The 25,381-nt window shown below is 43.0% G+C and overlaps 2 protein-coding genes across 2 annotated transcripts; one reads left to right on the plus strand and one right to left on the minus strand.

Annotated features, from left to right (window-relative positions):
- Positions 1-50: 50 nt before the first annotated feature.
- On the plus strand, positions 51-8,121 carry gabpb2a (GA binding protein transcription factor subunit beta 2a). The gene is made up of 8 exons (XM_048230285.1): positions 51-199; positions 2,410-2,517; positions 3,531-3,698; positions 3,966-4,160; positions 4,847-4,988; positions 5,283-5,453; positions 5,731-5,849; positions 6,354-8,121. Exons 2-8 carry the CDS (start codon positions 2,410-2,412, stop codon positions 6,705-6,707), a joined length of 1,257 nt encoding a protein of 418 aa, XP_048086242.1. The 5' UTR covers positions 51-199; the 3' UTR covers positions 6,708-8,121.
- Positions 8,122-11,179: 3,058 nt separating this feature from the next.
- pi4kb (phosphatidylinositol 4-kinase, catalytic, beta) lies at positions 11,180-24,573 on the minus strand. The gene is made up of 11 exons (XM_048230271.1): positions 24,437-24,573; positions 21,254-22,483; positions 18,340-18,567; positions 17,466-17,699; positions 16,488-16,597; positions 15,596-15,700; positions 14,932-15,055; positions 14,109-14,374; positions 12,926-13,058; positions 12,614-12,734; positions 11,180-11,375 (listed from the first exon to the last, which is right to left on the minus strand). Exons 2-11 carry the CDS (start codon positions 22,475-22,477, stop codon positions 11,194-11,196), a joined length of 2,727 nt encoding a protein of 908 aa, XP_048086228.1. The 5' UTR covers positions 22,478-22,483; positions 24,437-24,573; the 3' UTR covers positions 11,180-11,193.
- Between the last annotated feature and the right edge of the window lie 808 nt (positions 24,574-25,381).

Genomic DNA, 25,381 nt, shown 5'->3' on the forward strand with positions numbered 1-25,381 from the left:
GAGTTTTTTTTTTTTTTTAAAGACTGAGTTGACCTTTTCAGTTTTACTTCCGGTGGCATCGGCTGCCATCTTTGAACCGAGGGAAAATCTAAAACAATATTTGTTTTCATAAAGTTGTCGGGCTAGAAAGGAAAAATCAGTCCATCTAATGTGGATATAGATCTGCATCAAATAATTTCTCCACCAACGACAGAGAAAGGTAAGACGATTCACCCAGATGTAGCATAAACGCAGAAAGCATTTTGAAAACGGCAAAGTTAACGTAGTGTGCGTAGTTAGCCAGATGCTAAATTGTAAGCTAGCCTGCTAATAACATGAAACTTTACGTGAACGCTGGCATCCATAGTGGATGTCTAATTACTACTCGTGGCTATGCTGTAACACTGTTGTAATGGAAAAGGTGTGTTAATGTAAAGCAGCAGTCTATCCTTATGAATGTTATGTAATTGCAAAACAAATTTCACGGACCCAACTTCAACCATGTTACTTTAAAAGTTTATGCAAGCTATTGCTAGCTAGTTTGCTACTTTGCTAACATCTGTGGAATTGACCAGCCAACTCAACATTAAAATCTTAACACCTACATTATAAATTGCATCACCGATTGACTAAAATAACATTCCAGACCTAAGTTAATGCTTCATGCAGTCTCAGCAAGTGGAAACGTATCCCTCTTTAATTGCAAAGCTATTAATTGAAACCTTGCCGCGAAATCCTCGCAGTGGATGCTACTCGTTCTCACCGGATGTGGAAGTAGTTTTTTCTCTTGTAAAATTAGATTTTCTCTGACTTCCCCCGGAAAACCTACAAGTTAATATCAATGAGTTTCCTGTTTGTCTACCTGTTATGATTGTCTTTTAATATCGTTACCTGATATGTTAGGAAAGACAACATCATAACATGACATTCCCTGGTTCTTTTTGCCTAGCTAGCCAGCTATCGACAGCATGCTCACCTTGTTAGCTTGCTAGTTATGTGTAGTTTTCTGGGATAGCATAAAATGGCTTCTCTTAAGCACCAGTTAGCGCGAAATGTGACCACAATCTGTTATTGTGCAACGTATATGATAAATACATATTATATCCAGCTTATTTGTGTTTGGACAAAAAGTTTACCGTAAACATTAAACATCTGTTTGTAACAATGCAGACTGTTTTGTCATTGTAACTGTTCATTTATTCTTTTAATGTAACGAGAAACGCATGCTGCAACTCCCCGCTGGTCAGTACAGTGGAGTTAGCATTATCCATCCATCTGACTTGCTGGCAATATATACCAACCCCTGACATGTCCAGAGATTATAACTTTACATGCATTACTGCATGGACATCTCATCAAGACCTTAAGAGTTTTGATGTTCCCTTGCAATTTTTTGTATGCTCGGAATACTTTTGGATTCCCCACAGAATTAATTGTGCATTACCTAAGCTGAGAATTGAAATCGGTGATAGAGAGTAATTGCCTGTATTAGAGCTGTAAAAAGTCTGGGTACCGCATTTCGGTATAACATCACAATTACATCAGCCTCCCCTTTTCCCTTATGGCATCTTGCATGCATCCAGTCACAAGTGTGTGGCCTGAAGTTCCTCACTCAGGGTTCCCACACCTTGGTTAAGATCAAATTCAAGGACCTTTCAAGGACTTTCCAGGCCCAATATCCTTAAATTCAAGGACCTAATGTGTCGATAAATTTCAAGCGTGGGCATGGTTAAACCATGTTACCTCAACAGACCAAGGATACCTTGTCGCAGTTTTCTTTTATTTTTGGTCATATGACAGTTGGTAGGCATATTTTATTTTTCATGTTTGTATTTTGCATAAAACTGAGCTGAAATAAACTTGTCCTAAACAAGTTAAACTCGTTACCATGAACCTGTCGGTTTATTCATCAGAATGTTAAATTAAATATTTGGGCAACAAACACTACACGCGGGAAACACGCAGAAATCATGCTGGCTGTGTACATGTTAATAAGCGGAATTGTACGTAATTGTATGGATTTTTTTCCTCAAAAAGAAATTCAAGGACTTTCAAGGACCTCCATTGATTTGTGTCTTTTTTCAAAAACTTTCAAGGGCCTTGAATTAATTTTTTTCAGATTCACAAACTTTCAAGGATTTCAAGGACCCGTGGGAACCCTGCCACTAATGACTTATCACTCTTCAAAATACATCAAGCTAATATTGTTAAAGAAATGTTTAATCATGTCAAAGTAATGCAAGGAATGACATATGATACAGGGTAGGGTATCGGCAAAGGACGACAGATTCGAAAATATGTGTGTGTAATGCATGCAACTGTTTGTGGTTTGTGTGGCCATTGATTGATTGATGATTGATTGATTTATTCAATCATTCATTCATTCATTCAATCCATCAATCAAACAAACCATGCATTTTTATGTGTCAGATGTCGCTGGTGGATTTGGGGAAGCGGCTTCTAGAGGCTGCGCGGAAAGGAGAGGACGATGAGGTCCGAACACTGATGGCCAATGGAGCACCTTTCACCACAGACTGGGTAAGAGCAATGACCTCAACTTTTCCCTTCTCCTTCCCTTTCCTTTCTCCCAACTCCTTAACCTCACCTGACAGCATCCTCTGGGAATGTTGGTTTTTCAAAGTGTTTTAAAAATCCATGATTTGTGATCTGACCAATTAGTGATCTTGTGTCTCCCTGTCATTCTGAGAGACACAATGAGGTGAGTGAGTGGAGAGCAGAGGACAGAATGTTTTGAAAAGAGGAGAGAAAGTTAAGGAGCAGAAATGAGAGCAGTCAGAGAAAGAGGAGAGGATTGGACCGGAGTTGAGGGAAGAGATGGAGACGATATTATCAGTCAAAAAGAAACTTAAAGGGGGTGCTGGGAAACTAATAGGGGCTCAACTGGGTACAGCGCCCGTCCCATATTCGGGTCCATCTATTTTGTTTACTATTACTCCTTGCTTTTGTAAAGCACACTGAATGACCGCAGTGAAATACGCTATATAAATAAATTTGACATGACTTGACTTGACACTTGCCCACCGGGCCCGGGGTTCGAATCCAGCCTGGGTTATTTCCCAATCCCACCCCATCTCTCTCTCTCTCCCACTTTCGCTTCCTGTCTTTCTCTCTCTCTCTCTCTCTCTCTATATATATATATATATATATATATATATATATATATATATATATTAAAAAGACTCTTACAAAGAGAAGTAGGGAGGAGACGACAAAGGCAAGGAAAGAAGAAGAGAGATGAGGTGTGGATAGTGTTTGATTTAGGTTGAGTATGGAAGCCTCTTGTTAGTTTTTGAAGTGTTAGTTTTCAAAGACATTTTAAAATGAACTTGCTGATCTTGTCTCTCTCTGTCATTTCCTTTGTCATATACTAATAAGTAATATCTGTCAGGATGCTATTAGTCATTAATAGCATTAATCATTCCAGATTGTTAACTAACAACAATAATGAATTAGTTATTAATACTTATATTATGAGGTCTGTTGTCTGTCAGAATGTTGATATTAAGTGATGTGCTGGTCTCTTCCGGTAGCTGGGCACATCGCCCCTGCACCTGGCTGCCCAGCATGGGCACTACTCCACGGCAGAAGTGCTTCTCCGCGCAGGCGTCAGCAGAGATGCCCGCACCAAAGTGGACAGGACCCCTCTGCACATGGCAGCTGCTGAGGGACATGCTGTTATCGTGGAGTTGCTTGTCAGGGTGAGCCTCCTACTGTTTTTTTTTTTTTTTTAAAGATGATGATTAGTCAGTTGCTACTATATGGCAAGGATTAGCATGAAGCTGATGGAGCAGCTTGCAGTTCTATAAAAAAAAAGATATTAATGGCTTTAGCTGTATATTTTAAGTCATTTTTAGAAGCACTGAGAAATGTAAACAAGCACACATTTTTTTTTTTTTGTACTTACTTGGACTTAAGTCTGTCTCTTTAAGATAGCGATCTGACTCACTAAACTCCTGTCTTCTCAGAGTGGCGCGGACATCAATGCCAAAGACATGCTGAAGATGACCGCTCTACACTGGGCAACGCAGCATGGCTACCACAAGGTGGCTGAGATGCTACTGAAACACGGTGCTGATGCACATGCCCTCAGTAAATTCGACAAGACACCACTTGACATTGCGATCGACATCCAGAATGCTGACCTCATCATATTGTTACAGGTATGCTATGGTGAAACAGGTTTAATGGGAGAGTATGGGCTGTGCAAACAATCAAATTTCAATTTCAATTTTGACATTGACCTACTATTATGAAAACAACATAATCAATATACTGATTATTTGGCCTCTTTCCATTTTGTCTTATTGAGTTACAAATCTATTAGACTCCTTTGCTTTTCAGTTGTAACTATTGTATAATAATCTTGTTGTCAAAAATGTCATTGTTCTTGTTAAGTGGTCATTTATGAGGGATTTATCAGGGCTTTATGTTCATTTGGCGCATCTCCTCCTTTGGTCGCATGGACCTGGTGTGGGAAAGGATTATCCTATCTTATGTACTGCAGTTTAATTATTAACCTTATCTTATTGTTTACCTCATGAACAAGTTGGACTATACAGTACCTCACATGTTGCACAGCCTGCTATATGTTCTCTGTTGAGTTAAAGGAGTAATTTTTACAGATCTCTGTTTCTCGAGGTCACGAGTACTTTCTGTACGGAAAACCCCCCAAAGAAATCGGTGTTACCTGCAGCCAACAGCTAGATCAGCCAGACAGCTACAGTGCTACACTGTTTGTTTGTTTTTTGTAACGACACTACTCGATGACCTATATGAAAAATCGCCAGAGTTTTCCTTTAAGTCTCTGTGGCCTAGTTGTTGGTTGACCCACTTGTGCTCATTTCAGGAGGCCATGCAGACCCAGGTGAACATCAGCGCTGAAGCGGGCATCACTGGTGGAGCGTCGGGGCCTCAGTTCATCATCCAGGCCATCCCGGGGATGCAGGGAGGGGTCGTGAACCTGGCTGACCTCATCAAGAATAACTCAGGTAAGGGCTGTGTCACTAAACAGGCAAGGTGCTAACATCATCATGGTTATGGGTTCAATACCCACAGAACACAGGTGGTAACACTAACCACCACTTCCACTACTGATAAATGGATAAATGCACATTGATAAAGAGGTGCATCTCTGTTGTGCTGTACTTTGGATGAAAGAATCTTTGAAATGAATGTGATGTAAACTCAAATGTGATCGGCTGTACTGTATATTTAATTTGGGAGAAGTGTCCTGCCTAACCACCGAAACCTGCTGTTCTGTGTCGTTCTCCGCCTCTCTCCAGGCGACACTGAGGAGGCCATCGCTGCCAGCACCCTGGATTCCAGCATTCAACAAATGGTCAATGAGGGAGGTCAAAGGGTCATCACCATAGTAACAGATCAGCATGGCAACCTGCAGACGACAGGCGGGCTGTCACAGCCGTTCTTTGTGACCATGCAACACGGTCAGCAGAGTAAGTCTATAAATTGGTGTACAGTTCCTTCAAGAAGACTTTTAAGCTTCAGGTGTCCCAAATGTGCTTTTTTATGGTACTGAACATATGAGCAATCACAATTTTAGTTTTGTCATATGTAGCCACTTGTCCCAAGAGGTATCCAAACCAAATGTCCCTTCCTCTTACAGAAAGAAAAACATTCTTTCACATACTATTTTTTTAGTTTTTAGTCACATTGAATTGAAGATGGTTTGATTGTAAGTTTGGACTAACGCTTCTTGATTGTTCTCTTCAGTGTTGGCGGTCCCAGCCAATCAGATCACAGAGGAGGTCGTGGAGGAGGAGCCCCAGCCACCTCCTGCCAGGAAAAGAAAGATAGAAATCTCAGCCAATCACACAGAAGCTGAAGACACGGTAGGCCTTAATACAAAGATTGAGAATGAAGAGTAATACATTCAATTACTTGTACTATTGCTATTAGTTCTACTACCATTACTACTACTGTTACCATCACTTTCATAATAATGATATACTACTCCTATTATTACTACTGTTACAAATACTACTGGGGGGTATTCCAAGTATGTGGTTTAGTGACAAACTTGGGAAAGTTAACTCAGAGTAAGTGGTAAACCTCCTAATAGAACTGCTGTATGGCTTCATTCGCCAAACAAATCAATGCCATAAGGCTCTTGTTGTTAGAGGTTTACTTACTCTGAGTTAACTTACCAAGGTTTGCCACTAAACCATGTACTTGGAATACCCCCCTGATCGTAACAAGAGTAACAACAACCATTAGTATTAGTATTAGTGCTATTGAGTGAGTTGTCTTTGTTGATGTTATTTTTGAGTGAATAGTCATTTGTGTTGTTTTGTATGCTGTTGTTGAGCTGTCTTGTGTGTTGCCTCCCTGTGCAGGAGTTGCTGCAGCGGCAGCTGCAGGAGGCGAACTGCAAGGTGCAGGAGTACCGGCAGCAGCTCATGAGGAAGGAGCAGGAAGCCGAGCAGTACCGCATCAAACTGCAAGCCATCAGCCACGGCCAGAGCAACGGCAACGCTACGGGCGAGGAGGAGGGCGCACCGCATGAGGAGGAGGAGGAGGAGGAGGTGGTGGAGGAGGAGGAGGTGGTGGTGGAGAGCTCGGCGCACGCCGGGGAAGAGCTCCTGGTGCTGTCGGAAGGAGCGGTCATCGTCAAGGCCGAGGAGCTGGACTCAGAGCAGCAGCTCACGCTAGTGGAGGCCACGTCCTCCCACACAGAGGTGATCTCCTAACCACTGCATGGACAGACCGACAGGGAGCCGGGTGGACAGATGGATGGAAAGAGAGAGAGAGGTGGGGAAAGATGGAGAAACGGAGAGAGGACTCTGCTGGTGTAGGAAAGGGACCGCGTCCTACTGACGTCCTTCATTTTATTTTTGTTTTTTGTTTGTTTGTTTGTTTGTTTGTTTTACACTCACCTATCCATGGTGCCTCAGAAGTTTTTCCCATGATGCCCAGAGCCAGAGACGAGACCACATCGTTCCCCCAGCTTTTCCTCAGGGCCAACAATATGCTCGTAGTTCTCCCATCTGTTAAACCTCTTACTTAACTTGTTTTGTCTCTGTCTGTCTGCGAACTGCAAAGCCTTATTGGGGTTTCATGGTATTAGGTTTACTGCTCTTTACTGTGATGTCAGTTCATTGAGTTTTGAGAGATTGTGTTCCTGTGACACTTGTTCAGGTTATGATCTCGAGTCTGACTATAATAATCCCGGTCCAAAACTACAGTGAATAGCTTTGTTTAAAGATTTTTTTTACCGAAATGAGGAAAATATTTTTTAGAATATAATAAAAAATACCTTGATGATGAGCAAGAAAGAAACACCTATGTCATTCCAGAGTGTGCATCAAATGGCTGTATTGTTTTGGATGATTAAACGGCCCAAGACGATTCATGAAGTAACAACAATGACTATTTCTCTTTGTCCTGAAGTAGATACTGTCATTGTTTGGATGCAGGATCAATTGTTTACCTATATGATTTATATGTAAGGTTTATCAGGGATCAGCAGTGTGTTGAAAAATATTTTGGGAGAAATATATGGCATAAAGATGCAGTTAGGCACAACTGTATAGAATAGACTGCATAGAATACTCATTTTTTCAAAAATGGTCAGGACAAAAAGATGTGTTATAACTTTGGACCATTACGGTACACTATAACTTAATTTACACATTAACTTCTATACTCATTTCATACATCTGCTCCTAAGAATGTTACACACTACCAATACCAGCATCATGGGTTTAGCCTCGCAAAGGAACATATTGATATAAATGTCCACTACATCTGTGCCCTGGCCTATATTACCGTGGATGAGGAAGCTGCCTGCATTGCAATTGTATTGGTTTGAATTAAAGTACTTCAAGATACCAGTACTGAAGAAATAACCACACAGGAAAAGTTGCCTTATTTGAAGTTCCTTTTAATTTCTTTTAAAATACCTTCAGTAAGTCATGATTGATTGTGTCAGATGATTGTAAACCTTCATACGGAGATGGACATGATACAACAAAGGAAGAATATGATCAAGACACTGCATAAAACAATTGCAGACCAAGACCTTCAGCTTAGAATTGCCTCAATATAAAGCTTGGAGAAAAGGAATATGATGCATGTAGTGATTACATTTTTTTTAAAAAAGCACTGTGGTGTGAGACATTAGATATTTTATAGTCATGTTTAATAAAAAAAAAAAAGGTTAATATTAAAGAGGTATGTTTAAATTATTAGTAATGAAAAACATTTTGTAAAAAGTTAATTACAGCAATGACATGTTTTTTTTTTATACTGGACTTACACTTCATGTAGTTACCTTCAAAATCAAAAACAGATAAGCGTACTTTCCACTCTCCCAACATATCCAGCAAACGCCATCAAAAGTGTCACCAAGCAGTACCCCTTTCCTGTAATTGATTTGAAGATGATGTACTTGAAGGACAGTCAATAATGGCCATGCAGCTTTCACCAGGCCAGTGAGATGAGAAATGGCAAATCACACCACAGTGTGGTTTATGCCTACTTTCAACTAAATGTAATTCACCCTGGCTCTGAATCAGGTGTCCCTCATCAGGTTTTATCGATGTGGTTTACATCCTTCAGGAACGTACACTTGTCATACGAAAGCTAAGACGCTCCAGCCTTAAAGAGCTACACATAGTTATGCTCAAGCCATGCTAGATACTGTACTTTACATAGACTGTATAGTCTATGGTACTTTATAGTGTTGGTCTAAAGTTTTTCCTGTATTTTTTCATGTATTCCAAAATAATGCTGTTGCCATAAACAGCAGGCTAACAGGGTTTTAAGTTTCATAGATAAAGTATTCATTCATTTTAATGTCATCCCATTGGTAAACAAGCTTAAACAAAAACAAAAAACAGTTTAACAAAACTCATATACATGCAGTAAGTGGAAAAAGTAAACTATGGTCAGTGATGACCAAAAGGTGCCTTTCATATGATGTGGCAGGAGAAAATAATTATTAGGGTGTAAACCTTGCACTGCTCAGAACAAAGAAAGGTGTGTACTTTCCCTGCAAAGCATGTACATTCGCCACAAAACAGTACAGTCAACTTAAAGCACACACACTCACAAATAAACTGGTCTTGGACCACAGAATAACCTTCCAGTTCACATTTTGAAGTGCTTTTTTCCCCCTTGAGCTGAACTGTCAAAACAAATAAAAATTCAAGTCTTGCTTTAGACAGTCCCAAACACACTCACATCCACTGTTGGATATGCCACTGTATGTATACTTGCTCCTCACTACTTGATCTCTCAAATCCTCTGCCCCTCCGCTTATCTCTACAAGAACACTGCAATAAGCAGCTATTGTTTGTAAAGTGGTGTGTTGTTTGGAGATCAGCTGTTACTCCTAAAGTTATGTGGATAAGCCAGTAACCTTGCCTTGCAGCATCCTTCTCTGGCAGTCTGACAACACTACGTTCTAGCAGTGTTGCTCTATGACGTGTGGCCCCTGGATCTTGGACCATTATGCGATGCTACCCTTTAAAAGACACTGTACAAACAGATATATAATGAACTGGGGCGTGTTTCCCAAAACCATAGTTGCTAACATGTTAGCAACTTAGTTGGTTGGCAATGGGAAATTGCATTGCAACCAACAAAGTTGCTAACTTAGTTAGCAACTATGGTTTTGGGAAACGCGCCCCCTGAGTAGTTCTCAAAGCCGTACTTGCTCATTGGGGCAGATCATTCAGCATCACTATGAAACCACAGGTCAACCAGTTTTTTAGTGTTTCTGATCTCACGGTGCACTCCACGCCATACTAGTGTCTCAACAAGCTTCGCTGTGAGGCATTAAGAAATGTTGGGTTCACCAATTACATGTGCATGCTGTGAATTTCTCACAGCTTGTCCGATAAACAACAACAAAAACAGGGCTAAATAAATATTAGGCGAGTTAAAAATACGTCAGAGGACAAAACAGCTACAAACACTACATAGCATGAATTATAAAATGGTCCCAACTAGGTCAGGTCATATAATAACATGAAGTAGAGAAGAGCAAAATCTCCAACTGTAAGAACCGTTAATGTAAGGCAGGCTTTCTGCAACAATCAGAATTTTGCTAAATGTACAACAATGCACAGACTGAGAAAGCACACAATAGCATGCGTCAGTCTGTGACATGAGTCAGTCCTGTGTTTTGTGCAGTTCCTTATTCCATTACGTGCCCCGACACAAAGGGCTCGAGAACTGTGCAGAACGTTTCAGTTCAGTCTTAAAGTTGCGATGAGATTGCACTCCAGGCCGTAGATGTTAGGAATTAGATGTTACATGTCTCTGGCTGTCACAGACACAGCTGTGATGATAGTTGATGATGGTGATTCAGAGAAGCTCACAGGGACCGTACCATTACAGTCACTCTGTTTCTGGAACGATGCCTTTGCCTCTTTTTTTTTTAAAGAACAGTCTTGTCTCTGTATATGTGTAAGTGTATGCTGTGGTCTTGTCACTTGAAGAGGGACAAAGACAGGGAGAGAAAGTCTTTCTATACAGCACATGGTCCGGAATGATAGAATGATGGAATGATGAGCCAATGACGCTCTTGGTCGAGAATAACAGTATTATGTCTGCGATTGTGTGTTTCATGTGAATATGTGTGTGTGTGTGTGTGTGTGTGTGTGTGTGTGTGTGTGTGTGTGTGTGTGTGTGTGTGTGTGTTTCACATTAAGCAGTGAGCAGAGATGAAAACTGCCCGTGTCCACTGGACAGTAACTCCCGGTCTCACACAGGATGCTGGGGGACATGTTGGATACTTCATAGACAAAAAGTTCATGCATTTCCCTCATCATGTTAGCTAGTCATTCGCTTACATTTCGACACGGTAAAGGGTACCATGTAGGCCTATTACACGAAATGACCATGGCTCCACAGGCACTAAAAGGTATGTGTGAGTGTTTGAGTTAATATGGAGCTGCTGGGTAAATCATGTTGATCTGCTGTGCAGTACAGCTTTCTTTATGAGCGTGGAGACCTGCTTGCTAGCTTGCTTGTGTGTGTGTGTGTGTGTGTGTGTGTGTGTGTGTGTGTGTGTAAACCATTAAAATCCTCTGCTCAAATCAGCGCGTGTACAGCACAAATCAGCTGTAAGCACATGACCATGACCATGCGGACATGCTAGTTTGTGTGTGTATAATTAGCTAATTTGTATGTGTACCTCTGTGTTTGTGTATGTGTGTGTGTGTGTGTTCACATGATGCCATTGGTGAAGTACTGGAAGTTGTCATAGAGCTTGGTGGTGATGGAGCGCATGGACGCGTCCACCATCTGGTCGACCAGCACCTGGAGCTGCTCCTCAGTCAGGCTCATGTGGAAGCGCTCCTTCAGCTGCCGCACCGTGCTGGAGCCGTGGAAACACGGCAGCTGGGAACCTGCCCACGGGCAGAGAGAGAGAGAGAGACGAGAGAGACGAGAGAGGAGAACGGGGAGGAGAAGTTAACTTTGTAGGCTCTCAACGCTTTATTTTCCTTTTTTTTTAACTTGTTAGTCTTGTCCTAATTGTCCTAAGATACATACATATTCTATGCTCTCTCCTTCCCAAAGCCAGACACACATACGTTCATAGTCTACTAAACGCCATTCCACTAACTTTGCTATGTTTTACATATTTCTCTCTTTGTAAACTCTGTAAACAAATACTGTATTGGTCACCTTCATCCTTTTTGCTGAGACAGTATTTTTGCTTTCATCTGCTGCAGTTTTAACTATTCCTTTCGGCATAAGCCATTACATATGGCACATTATTCAAACTGAGCAGAGCTGAGCTTACTGCCGAACTGGCATGGCTACTTTTCCATTTTTTCCTCGTTGACTATGATATCTGGACTCAAACCCAAACATTTCCATGTCACAGGTATATCAGGTTACTTTTTCCAGTTTTTCAGTTTTCTAGGCCCATATGTCTGTTAGCGAGTTTCTTTGAGAAATGTTTCCTTGCAACAAAGTTGCTTTTGAAAACAAAACACCCGTTCTGTGACTGTATGTTTTCACATTGCCATCATCCCAGTTAGTGTGGCCTTAGTTATTTTGTGAATCACTCCGTCTTCTGCCTCAGGGTGCAATAGGCAGTTTCAGTTCCTGACACACTACAAACTATTTGTATTCAAAAGCACCAATGGTACAAATTTAAAAAAAAAAAAAAAACAACTGGAAGGCAAAACTTTAAAGGTCACCTGAGCAGCAACATGGATTGCAGCAATTACTGGAAAAATACACATGAGCTACCTGATATCTGACATTTCTCTTTTCAATCAGCTATCTGACAGAAAAGGGAACTCTGCAAGAAATCACCTGGATAAAAGAGGATGTGCGAGGGAACCAAATCAACTGAACCAAAAACCAAAAAGAAGTCCCTGATTTGGACAACTTCATCCCCATTTAAAGAGGAGGGCACAAAACAGAAATCAGTGAACTGGTCATGAAACGGAGTGTTGCACCTTGCTGCATAATCTTGGGTTACCAAGGTTGTTTGTGCGTGTTCGTGTGTGTGTGTATGCGCGCATGTTTGTGCATGTGTGTGTGTGTTTGTGCATGTGTGTGTGTGTTTGTGCGTGTGTGTGTGTGTTTGTGCATGTGTGTGTGTGCGTGCATGCGCGTGTTTGTGTCGCACCTTGCTGCATAATCTCCACGATCTGCACCACCTTCTCCATGTGTTTGCGTGCGGCGATCAAACCCTGCAGCATCAGCATCTTGTAGTAGTTGAACATGTCCCCGTCCAGTCCCCCCATCACCTATACAACAACAACAACAAATTTCACTGATGCTTCTACACTCAACACTGACATAAAGCATAGTTAATTCACCTAAAAAGCAATCAATACAAATAGATACATCTATCTTTAATATACTGTTAAGAGTTATGTCTGTGTAATACATTGTTTGTTTTTTACTTGTGAGGCTTTGAGTAGCTAGATTCACTTACGTCAACAAAATCGCTGGTGAGCTTGAACGCAGACGTCTCGAAGCCCAGGTTGCGCGGTGAGCTGGACAGGATGAAGCCGAAGTCGATGTGAATAATGTGGCCCTCCGAATCCAGGAGAATGTTCCCATTGTGTCTGTACAGTGAGATGGATGGGCATATAGATGGAGGAATGGACAGATGGAGAGATGGATAGAGAAACAGATAAAGGAGATGTAGAGTAAACAACAGAGGATACAAATGAGTGAATTTGCATGACCTAATTTCCCTATCAGTCCCAGAGCTCGTTCACACATAACACTCTCCACATCAGTCTATTACCTCCTCCAGTTTCAACAGAGATTGGGTGCTGGATAAAGAGCCCCCATTTACACCCTTTCATTTCCATCCCAAAGATCTTGCGAAACACACTCTTAAAACGAATGTGTTATCCCTATCTGGACACAGAGATGTGTTAAACAAACCACGCACGTTATGTTGTTTTCAACGCAAGTTGTGTTATTTTAAACACATTTTGTGTAACAAACAAAAAAAGGAAACAACACAAACTTGTGTTGTCCCTATCTGGACAAAGAGATGTGTTAAAAACAACGCAAGTTGTGTTGTTTTCAACACATTCATTTTAATAGTGAAGAGATGGAAAATATCTGACATTAGCATGTAAGCACCCTGGAGGTCAGAGATGGAAAATATCTGACATTAGCATATAAGCACCCTGGAGGTCAGAGATGGAAAATATCTGACATTAGCATGTAAGCACCCTGGAGGTCAAAACCATCGCCCTGGTGTTGCCAGAGCCTTGCTCTTGCAGTTCAGATACAGGTACACTGACAATAGAAGAGGGAGAATGAAGGCGAGAGAGAAATACATGGTGCTCCAGGCTGCAGCTCAGCTGTCTGACCTGACTTGTTTTTGACCTCACCTGTGTAACCTGGAGCAGGTTAACAGATGAGGCTATCGTATAAATTTCCCTCACAGGATCAAAAGAGTATATATACTTATCCACTTGTATCCAGCCTTTGACCTCATCTCCCCATGTTCTACCTGTCTGACCTCACCTGTCTGACCTCACCAGTCTTTCATCTTGCCTGTCCTTGTGCTCCCTGTTATTTTGCGCTCACCTATCTTTGACCTGGACCAGATAAGAGATGAGAATGTAGCAGGTGCTCCTCCTTTTCGCACTCACCTGTCTTTCACCTGGAGCAGGTAGCAAATGAGGCTGTAGCCGGCGCAGCTGCGGACAAAGTTCCTCTGTGCGGTCAGGAAGCCCTCGGTGGTGGGGCCGCCGTGCTCCTGCAGGAAGTAGTCCAGCAGGCTGAGCTGGCTCTGCTTGCGCACCTGGTGCAGCGACACGGCGTTCAGCACCGGCTCGATCATGCCGCTGTCACACGACACCACCAGGATCTTATAGGGCTTGATCCACAGAGGCACGCGCTCCTGCTCCCAGATGCTCTATACACACACACACACACACACACACACACAAGGGGACGAAAGGGAGAGAGAGAGAGAGAGAGAGAGAGAGAGAGAGAGAGACACAGATAGACAGACAGACAGAGAGAGAGACAGACACAGACAGACAGAGAGAGAGAGAGAGAAAATGAAGGAAAAAGAAAGAGTAAATATGCTGCTTTGCACGACAGACTCCAGAAATCAACACTTGAACATGAAGATAGAAGTGTACAACTGGAGTAAATGGAGTCAAATAAAGTAAGGTAACATTAACACGGCTGTCATTTTGCATCAACCAAATAAACCAGCAAAACAAACAAACATCAGCTGTATAGGTGTTACAGCAGAATTTGGTCATGCATGTACGGATGACATTGCAACAGTTTTTCGTACATGGATTATCAAACTTCGCTCTAGACTAAAACCATTTTTTTAGTGGAGATGTTCATTGATGTTTTCTTTTCGTCTAAGACTAGGATTAATCCATGTTCGTGTAACCAGTCCCAAAAGAGTTGAACAGACCACCAACTGTTTCTGGATCAGTCAGTGTGGCGTACCTGCAGCTGACTGAGCACCTGGTAGGCCAGAAGCTCCTGCCTCAGGTCATCTCCACACTTCACAATGACCGACAGCAGCCTCCAGTTGGGTAGACCGCCGTATGGTGAGCCTTCCCTAATCCGCCTAGAGAGAGGCACAGGAAGGTGATTTACCTGTTCACAAATCAGTGCTCAATAAACATGATCAAGTATCAAAAGAATACAGCGCTTGGGATCAAACCTGCCATAAATAATATCCGCTAAATACGGCCCTCAATAATATCCGCTAGATATCAGTAAGTTGCATCAAATATCACATTTTATCCCCCTGGAGACAAGAAATAGTATTTTCTGATTGGCTGACCTACACATGTGTGCCATCACACATGGCATCAATAAAATAATCAGCAAGAGATAATACTGGTCAATAAACATGGCATCAGTCCCTCCACCAGCAATATAACAAACCACAGCACATGACCCTTAAACAAGCCATCACTGATATGATGCACCAAGATGTAACAGCAATTATGATTTCAGATCTGATAATATGGATAGCTTTTTTTATGACTATGACACTCTGTGGTAAAACAGATAGAAAGCGCAGAGGTTGGGTTCACGGCCTGTGGAGATTCAGAGAAAGAGAGATGTACAGGCACAGGTAGATTCGGTCTTTCCCCCTCACCTCACTTTCTCCTCCCAGGGTTCCTTCAGTGCCACGGCTGACGGATCTTCCGGATCCCGCCGGAACGTTGTGGGGGTGTGTGCGAGGTTCTCAGACAGTCGTCGCCTAGGTACGAACACACACATACACAACACGCATGTCAATATGCTTTCATTTTTTAAACATTGTAATTTTGCTGGTCATATTACCACACATCCACACTGTTGGGCATTCATGTCACTGTTGATTTGGTTTTATGATACCTTGGTCACACTAAAGCGGATACTAAATTACACTAACGCTACCATATTAATCCCGGTCACAATAAGCATTTAGCACACCCGGTCAGACTAAGTCCATGAGGTTTGTAACGGACATCAAGCTCTAAATGTGTGGATGGTACCATTAAAACCACTGGAGCCAAATAAGGATCTACTTACAAAAACTTAACTTGTAGGCCTCAACTTAAGCCAAAACAATCAACAGGTTAATCATTACATTAACACAAATGCTAAAGTTGTTCTTATCTATTACAGAGCTCAGGAGTGCCTAAGAGACACCTTTGCCCAGAGTTTGCTCAGAGTTTGCTCAATACATTTCTGAGACAGCTGAACGACAGCTAGCGGAGATAGGACCATGGTAGTGAAAGTTTTAGATTTGCATCTAGACTTTCTTCATGCGGCATGCAATTCTTTTTCAAAAGATTTAATTGGTGGACTCCTGCGAGCAGTTGAAACAAAAGATTTTCAATGATTGACTCATGAGTCACAAGTTTTTGGGTTTGGCCGCAGTGATTGCCAGAACATAAGGACCAATTAAATCAAGTGATAGAATTTGGGTGGGTTTAAATACATGCTGCACAGTGTATGCAAATCCGGAACTTTCATTCTCGTGGCGTGTAAGTGCAGCTTACCGGATGTCTCCGGCGGCGATGAACACAGGCTCCTTGCTCTCTGTGCTGGTGATGCTGTCCACAGAGAACTGGGACAGGTTGTCACAGCTGCTGGTGTGGACTTCTGGGAGCTGCGGAGGAAAATTCCAGAACAGGAGAGCATCATGAGTGACATCCTGACTCTCCAGGCCCCGTTTCCAACCTTTACAAACAGCTTATGCTGATTGATGTTGATAATTGGTTGATGATTGGGCAGCCGTGGCCCACTGGTTAGCACTCTGGACTTGTAACCGGAGGGTTGCAGGTTCGAGCCCCGACCAGTGGGCCGCGGCTGAAGTAAGAGCACAAGAGCAAGGCACTTAACCCCTCACTGCTCCCCGAGCGCCGCCGTTGTAGCAGGCAGCTCACTGCGCCGGGATTAGTGTGTGCTTCACCTCACTGTGTTTCACTGCTGTTTGTGTTTCACTAATTCACCGATTGGGTTAAATGCAGAGACCAAATTTCCCTCACGGGATCAAAAAAGTATATATACTTACATACTATACTTACATACTTAATGATGCTAGCTTGTTATTGTGCTTACAGACTCTAGCTTGCCCCTCCCGAGGGACTACCATGGAAATAAGCCAAGCCACTCTCACACTCACACTCAAATAAGCCATAGGGTTTTATTGTGACATCATGACTATTTTTGTTTTAATGTATGTTACAATGCTTTATCGGGTTTTAAAACGTCAAAAAAAGCAATCTATCAATCAACAGCAGAAAATAGTGAATGCATTTTGGTTCTGCAGCAGTGGATGTGCACATTTTCTTGACAAGAAAATGAAATTGACAAGAAGTTCTTATCTGAGCATGGCAATAAGGTCATCATTAAAACATATTTTTTCCCACATGTAGTATCTGAATTGAGTCTAATATCTACAGGCTTTTTGAGTATGAATTTCAACAGTTCACCTGTACAGCTTACAGGTCAACAGGAAATCAGCGATGACCTACTTCCACTTGTAGTTGCCCTATGTCATCCACAGCCCATGCCTCGTCGTCGTTGTCGTAGTTGGACACCGTGGTAACGACTCCTACGCCCGATCGCCCCTCGGCCGCCACTCCGCAGTCGGGGAGGTTCTCCGTGGAGCATGTGCTGCGAACCCGTGTCTCCGGGATACGAACGGGAATCAAGGATGTCTCGAAGCTCTCACACTCAAGCACCTCCACATTTATGAGATATGGAGCCTGGAAGGAAAGACACACACACACACACACACACACACACACACACACACACACACACACACACATAAACACACATACTTAAGCAAAATGATTAACAGTGGAGATAATTTCAGAATGCATCCCTTAGTGCCCATGTGCAGGAAACAGTTATCATACAATCTACCAAAGCAAAGACAGTTTTAAAAAAAGGAATGCCGTTTCTGTGGTCAGGTGACAGACTGAAGATAATGTATGTGAGAGACTCATTGTCCCAGGAAATAGTGAACAGAGGCTTTCTCTGAGTGGTCCTTGATCTGAAAATAATCCATATTCCCATTCCAGTGCACTCACTGGTACATGTGTTTATTTTAGGGTTAATCCTGTTAATTTTGGGCTTATCCTGTGTGCCATTCAATGTTTGTTTGCGTGCGTGTGTGTGTGTGTGTGTATGCGCTTGCAGAATCTTGACCGTAATATAACTTAAAGTTAAACAGAGACAGAGACTCAGGCAAGATGAATTGTGTCTGTGTCTGTGTCTGTGTCTGTCTCTGTGTCTCTGTGTCTCTGTCTCTGTGTCTCTGTCTCTGTGTCTCTGTCTCTGTCTCTGTCTCTGTCTCTGTGTCTCTGTCTCTGTGTCTCTGTCTGTGTCTCTGTGTTTTACCTTGTCTTTGGAGTTGAGCACGACGGCCTGGGTGTGCGGGATGCGCACCACGTGATGGTGGAAGTTGGCCGTGGGCAGCCAGAAGCGCGCGGGCAGCTTGTGGTTAAGCAGCAACAGCTCCGAGATGAGCTGCTGCGTCTTCTGCTCCTTGGTGGGCAGGGTGGCGAGCCGCTTCCCAATCACCATCAGCGACTTGATGAACTCCTTCTGGGGGGTCAGGCGAACCGGCTGAACAGGGAGGGCAGAGGGACAAACAGAACACGGTCACAACTTTGTGATACTTTCACAGAAGAGGAGTACTGGAAAAAGAAAGGAAGAAAGAAAGAAAGAAAGAAAGAAAGTGAGAGAAAGAAAAAGAAGGTATATAATAATAGAGGTGTAGGGAAAAGGAGAGGGATAGCACTCTGTTTTGGACATGTAGGCCTTACTACTGCACTTCAATTATTAAAACAATGTTTTGCTCATTCTAAGTATAGGCCCTTAAAATTAAACAAATGTGACAGTTTGGAACGTATTCTAAAGGTAACAACTAACAGAACCCCTCTCTTTCTGTGAAGCAGAAACACTTCAGCATGTTTTTTTTCTGGCAGTATAAGCATATCTGGCTCACACAATACATAGCTGACATTTACAGGTGGACTGGAATATTTCCTTTCTGTGGTTACAATGGTAGCTGAACCATAATCGAACCACAATGAGGAACAATGTGAACAAAAGACCAGTCAAAAGGCTAACAGATAAGTTAGTTCTGTTACCAGGCAACTGAGTTTATTTGTGGAAGAAGCGGTCACGGTAGCGAAGCTCTGCTAAGCACACACACATTGCTAGCTAGCTCGCGAGCACAAATAAATGCCATAAATGAAAAAGTGCCAAGCTGGCAATGCCAGGCCGCTTAACTGGCCCTCGGCCAGGCATGGGCTCTCTAAAGCTGGCAGCCCTGGCAAATGTTGCTGGACGGGCAGGAGATGAAAGGCAGAAGGAGCACCATGACACTCACTCACTTTAGCACCTCACCAGTCCCGGCCCTGTCACTACAAACGTCTTATGCTTGATCACCCTCAAGCACATTGGACTTTCTTAATTTAACTTATATAGTGTATTTAGTATTTAGTTAGTTTTCTTATCTTTCACTGTCTTTAATGTACAGTGGAGTTTAGTTATATGTTTATACTTATGTTTACCATTTCTGCTGTAAGTGCATGTTGTGTGTGATGTCTGTATGCTACTGAGACCCTTGAATTTCCCCTTGAGGATCAATAAAGTATCTATCTATCTATCTATCTATCTATCTAGGAGGGCTACCAGTTACCACCGGCTTGCTGACTACCGCAGAGGGCATTTTAGGGGACTTCTGCACAAGTCAACACAGCAGGGACCAGACCACATAGGGACCCGACGGAGACGCTTCACACTTTGTGAGATTCCTCTGTTGTGTAGCGATGCTTTACATTCATTCAGTGTAGTCAGCCTAAATACTGACAGAGGCATGCAGTGAATTCAACTGCAGTGATGCCAATGTTACACTTAAACGCCATTCAGCACTGCAAGAATGCACAGATGCTACAAATAACCTCCTTATTAACATTTTACAAAAGGCTATACATTACAATAGTGATACACTATTAATGAAAAGGCCTAACTAGAACATGTACTATATATGTAAGTATAACATACAGTATACAGCATATAGGCTACCCTATACAGTTACTGTAAGGTACAGTATCTCTGTTGCTGTATGATTTTGGTTATTGCCAGCACATAATAGGCCAATACGGAGTAGTCATCTCTAAATAAGGAGACAGGAGAGGGAGAAGGAGACAGAAAAACATGAGCAGATGGCAGACCTAATAGGTGCCGAGAAAAACAACAAAAAAAGCAATATTTCTGGCTAAGAGAGAGCTCACGTAGAGCACTGACATCACACGATCACGATGAGCAGATCAGATAAATGGGACAGCAGACAGAATGGCAAAAACACTCTCACACACACACACACACACACACACACACACAGTAAGCTGTGAGATCAAGACAAAAGCAGATGGGTTAAGGAATTCAGCCAAACAGACAGACACACTCTCCATCCGGAATGGATCTAGACTAGAGGTCATTACACGCACTAAACACACACAGCAGCACTACAAAAGGGAATCTTAGGGAATGGTACTGTATCCTTTCTAAAGAAGAAATGCAGTGTAGTAAGGTTGCTCATAATAAACATGCACAGGACGGGAGAGAAGAGCTCCTGACACTCAGACCGAGTTGCTTCATAACCAAGAGGCTTGCGAAAGTAATCTTTTCCTGATACTAGGCTAATCTTAGTATGAATGGCACACCCTGGTTCAAGAGAAGCAAACTGTAAGCAACCTACAGTATGCTCCACATAGGAGTTAAGAAGTCAAGTCAAAAGCTTAGTACGAATCATCATGATTAGCCTAAGCTGCATTGAATATGTATTGAAGCGACCTAGCCTACTTTTTATTGCGCTGGTATTCATAGCCAAACTATCCAAAACCTATTAAACGGTTTCCTTAAAGACAAGCAAGGGGAAAAAAAAATATTTTCCAGAAAGTAAATACCTGGGGGTTAGACTCAGCCTGTGTCTCTCTACTTTATTGTGTTGAAGCCAGTTTGGATAAAACCATCTGCTAGTAGGCCTAAACATAAACACCATACTACCACCAGTAAACCATACTACAATCAGTACTTTTAACAAAGAAAGCACAAGCTACTAAGACCAAGAACTAAGAACGAAGAACTATATCTGACATGTCCACAAATTAGATTTTCTTACACCAACTATTTTTCAAGACAATACAGTCTAGATTTAAATCATATGAAGAATGGTGGTCATTTGGTTCTTTATTTTAAAATCACGATTTTCATGATTTTCACCATTTCGAGCCAGACTCACCTCCTCCAGGCTGCCGTCCACTTTGGGATTACTGCCACTTCTCTTCATTCCACCCCTGACCCCAACGGGCCCGGCAGCGTCCGATTTGGACCTCTGGTGCCGGTGAGCCCTGACCGGCGACAGGTACCTCTCAGACGGGCTTCCGGGGGCTGAATCGACGCCCTCGCCGCCCGCCGTCTGCTGCAGCAGGTTGGAGAGGATGTGCTTGCGGAACTTGTTGCCGCGCGAGTGGTGCTGCCGGGAGATGTGCATGTCGGACGAGTAGGCGCCCAGCAGCCAGGCGCACTCCAACGAGAAGGCCACGCTCTGGGTGCAGCGCTGCAGCAGGTACGGCCGGATGGCCTCGGCCAGCTCCTCGTCCATGTGCACGTACATGCTGAGCAGCTGCGGCAGGTGGAAGTCCACGTCCGACTCGGGGAAGCTGAAGAGGCGGTTGCCGATGTAGGCCTGCACGCCGGGCTCCTTGGACTTGTAGAGGTACGCGATGGCCATGGAGACGTCGAAGAGTTTGGACTCGAAGAGACGCAGTAGCCAGGACTGCTTAGATGTGGAGGAGGAAGAGGAGGAGGAGGTAGATAATGATGATGATGCTGACACTGGTGGTAGTGGTGACGATGGTAACGATGATGACAGTGATGACACACTCTCACTTTCACTCATTGCTGATGGAGAATCTGAGGAGTCGCCACCTGTCTCTTCCGCTGGCACCTCTTCCTTCTCATCCCACCCTCCCACCACCCCCGCTTCGTCCTCCTCTTGAATTGTCCCTCTGTCCACCACCTCAAGGTGGACTGACCCATTGTCTGTGCCACAGGGGGAGGTGGGAAGAGGGCTGTGTTGATTGTCACCCTCTCCCTGGCTGGGCGTCCCCACACCTCTGAGTTTCTCCAGCACCTCCTGGCACGCCCTCTGGGCCACCGTAGGGTCGATGATGAGATCTGGCACAGGCTCCGTCTCCAGGGAGATTGCGTCAGAACTACACCCACTCTCGCTGCTTGGGCCCAGGCTAGACAGGCTGGAGGCCAGGGGGTGGCGGTGGTGGGGGGAGCATCCTGGCGAGGAGGAGCAGGAGGAAGATGATGAGGAAGAAGGGCAAGAGGAGGCGCAGGAGGCGGAGGAGGGTGAGGACGGACAGGAGAACAAGGAGGTGGAGGAGGAGAGAGTCTGATGGAACTGCAGCTCCTCCACCCGAACAGGTGGCACAGCCATGTGGATATCAGCCATACCAGCCTGGAGAGAGGGCGAAAAAGAGGGAGGGAGAGAGAGAAGAGAGGGAGAAATGGAGGGGTAGAGAGAGAGAGAGAAAGTAAGGAGTGTGGTGAGTGTTAGAGAGAGGAGCAAGAGATGAAGACAGATTGATAAACAGGGGGAAGTGGGAGAGAGAGGGAAGGAAGGAGAGAGGCATGAGAACAGGAAAAGAAAGGAAGAGACAGACAGAGAGAGAAAAGTGGGAGAGAAAGTGAGTTTGTGAGACAAATAGAAAGGAGTTAGGTGTCATTGGTTTGTTTTTTCTGTGACGGATCAGGCCTTGATCTGAGCGAGAGCGACATATCGGCACGTCATGAATATCATTAGAATTCAGAATGAATGCTAGGTGGACGATAAAATAGCACAAAAGGGTTTGGCTGTCCTTGGTATAAATGCTGCTAGCTCTTTCCCACTTACAATCCCCATTCACTGTTCCCCTTTAAACTCTTTCCCTCTTTCAAGGAACTGAGAAGAGAAAATCTGCATAATCACCAAGAGCCATGCGTTTGTGTGTGTGTGTGTGTGTGTGTGTGTGTGTGTGTTTGTGATGATGATGATGATGATGATGCTGCTGACAAACTGGTTTGTTTGGCTGTCAGATTCGCCTACACGTGTGTTTCCACTGTGTGCTTACATCATAGGTCTAATTATAATCCCAAGTGAGGCAGGCAGCAATTGTGTTGATAATGAAAAGAATTATTATTGTCTAGGCTAAAGTTGAGAAGATTTTGTAAGATAAAAGCACGAGTAGGTGGCTCAGTTTTTTTCTTTATAACAATGCAAAGCATTCTTGTTTCTACAGGAAATGACTAGTAACTGCCAACTGCCAACACCTGTATTTTGGGGGTTATAAGGAACTGTTTTGCTTTTTTCCTGTAAAGTCAAACATGAAATCTAGAGTTCCTGAAAGGAGGAATTATCAATTTCACAGAAAACGAATTATATACTCATATCAATACATCCATGTGCTAGTGTTATCCCTTCATCAAAAGCTAAACCATATTTTTTTTAGCATCTGATTAAAAAAAAAAGGATGTGGAACAGAAACCGTGTCTTCGTGCACTGTGATATACAGAGGCACTGTGTGAAAGAGGAGTCCGTGAGTGACACGTGTGATAGGGCACTATCGGTCAAATCCAGATTCGCAAACATAACATTCCGGTGAGTGATTCAGTTTCCGGAAATCACGAAGCCCCCTATGCCAACTCGCTGCATCCCCCGCATGAATCACAGCGGAATGTGGGCGGGGGACTAATTGTTGTCCCTTGATGTAGTTAGCGTTGGTGCTTTTGACAAAAAACACACTACACTATCACTAGTGAGGAAGATGCACATCGAAGTGTAACCACATAAAAAACAACGTGAAGCAACATACAACGTTAACGTTAGCTAACTGTTGACGGCCTTTCTACAATGCCGAGGTTGTTCTCAATCACAGCAGGTTGTCATCAATCTACATAGGTGACAGCTGTAACGTTTAATGTAAACGACGATCGAAACCTGCTACACAAGTGTAGATATGCCTCTTAACAGTTCCCTAACCGAGAACTTGAAAGCTGCCTGACATGAAAGAAATCCAGTGTACACGTAGCAAAGGACGAGTTGCTAACCAATAGCTAGCCATTCAAAACATCACAACATAGGCATAATGCCAGTCAGCAGAAAACATTACAGTAACAAAAGATATTCCATCCCCGCCAAATCATAATCTACACCAGGCATCTTGCTTGCTGGTTAGTTCTACTGCTCAACTGTAACTGGTCCATGCTTTTTTACTGTTAACCAAGATATCATATCTGCAGTGGTCATATGCTAATATGCTAACTCGCTGTCGATGGCACAACTGTGATAAAAGACAAAAAATCTGGGCAATTTACAAAAACGTATACATTAACAGAATCGCAATCCTTATAATCACAACGGTATTCTACTTACCCGCTCGATCAGACTGAGAGTGTGTTTATCTCCAAGTGTTAAGCGGCATTTGGCAAAGAATGCTTCCAAGCTCGACTCTCCTCTGAACGCAGTAGGGCTTCCACTCCCCGAATCTGCCTTGTATTAAAAAGTAGGCTAGTCTATGCGTCTGCGATGACGACAGTTATCAGTGGGCGAGGTGAACACTTGAGCCTACCAGTGTTTTTTTTTTTTTTTTTTTCACACCCGCGGCCGCTCCCACCGATTTGGGTGTTTTGCTTGTTCCTATCCGTTCAATTCAATGTGCTTTGGCATGAAAATATTGTAGGCCTACAATACATGATTACCGGTAAATTAAATTATTAAAGAAAAGTATAAAAAAGAAGGAATAACTTCCCAAACAATGAAAGAAATGGATGAAAGGCAAAAACAAACACATCAACATCTTTTGTGGCATGCCGATACATATTTTGCTGTTACAGTTTCTTACCTAGATGTATTATAGTTTTCCCTTCATTTGTTTGTTCTGTAAACTCTGGGCAGATATTACTTAGGCCTACTTTTGTATTAAATTCAATCTGAGGTCTGTATAATGACTGCACTCAGTGAGGAAATAGAGGTCTGTTTCAACAACAGTGGGAACAGTGGGGGGAAACGCCCCCTAAAGGATTATGTGACATTACTGTGAAACAAAAGCTAAATATGTATAAATAGAAGGGGGAGTGTTTTACCCCAGGGGAGCGTTTTCTATTTCTATAGCCTAGGCCTAATAGTTCTATAGTAGTGTAGCCTAATACTATTCTATGATATTCTGTAATATCTTTATAATATCCTTGCCCTGCCCTCTGTGTTCCTATCATACAGTCTTAAAGTACTTCTATATTATATCCCAAACCCCCCTCATACCCTCTCCCCTTTCACTTTTAAACAAGGTCTTATTCCCTTTTTTCAAGTATTTCCCCCTGA

The sequence above is a fragment of the Alosa alosa genome, chromosome 20 (genome assembly GCF_017589495.1).
Source record: "Alosa alosa isolate M-15738 ecotype Scorff River chromosome 20, AALO_Geno_1.1, whole genome shotgun sequence".
In the NCBI taxonomy this organism is placed as follows: Eukaryota; Metazoa; Chordata; class Actinopteri; order Clupeiformes; family Clupeidae; genus Alosa; species Alosa alosa.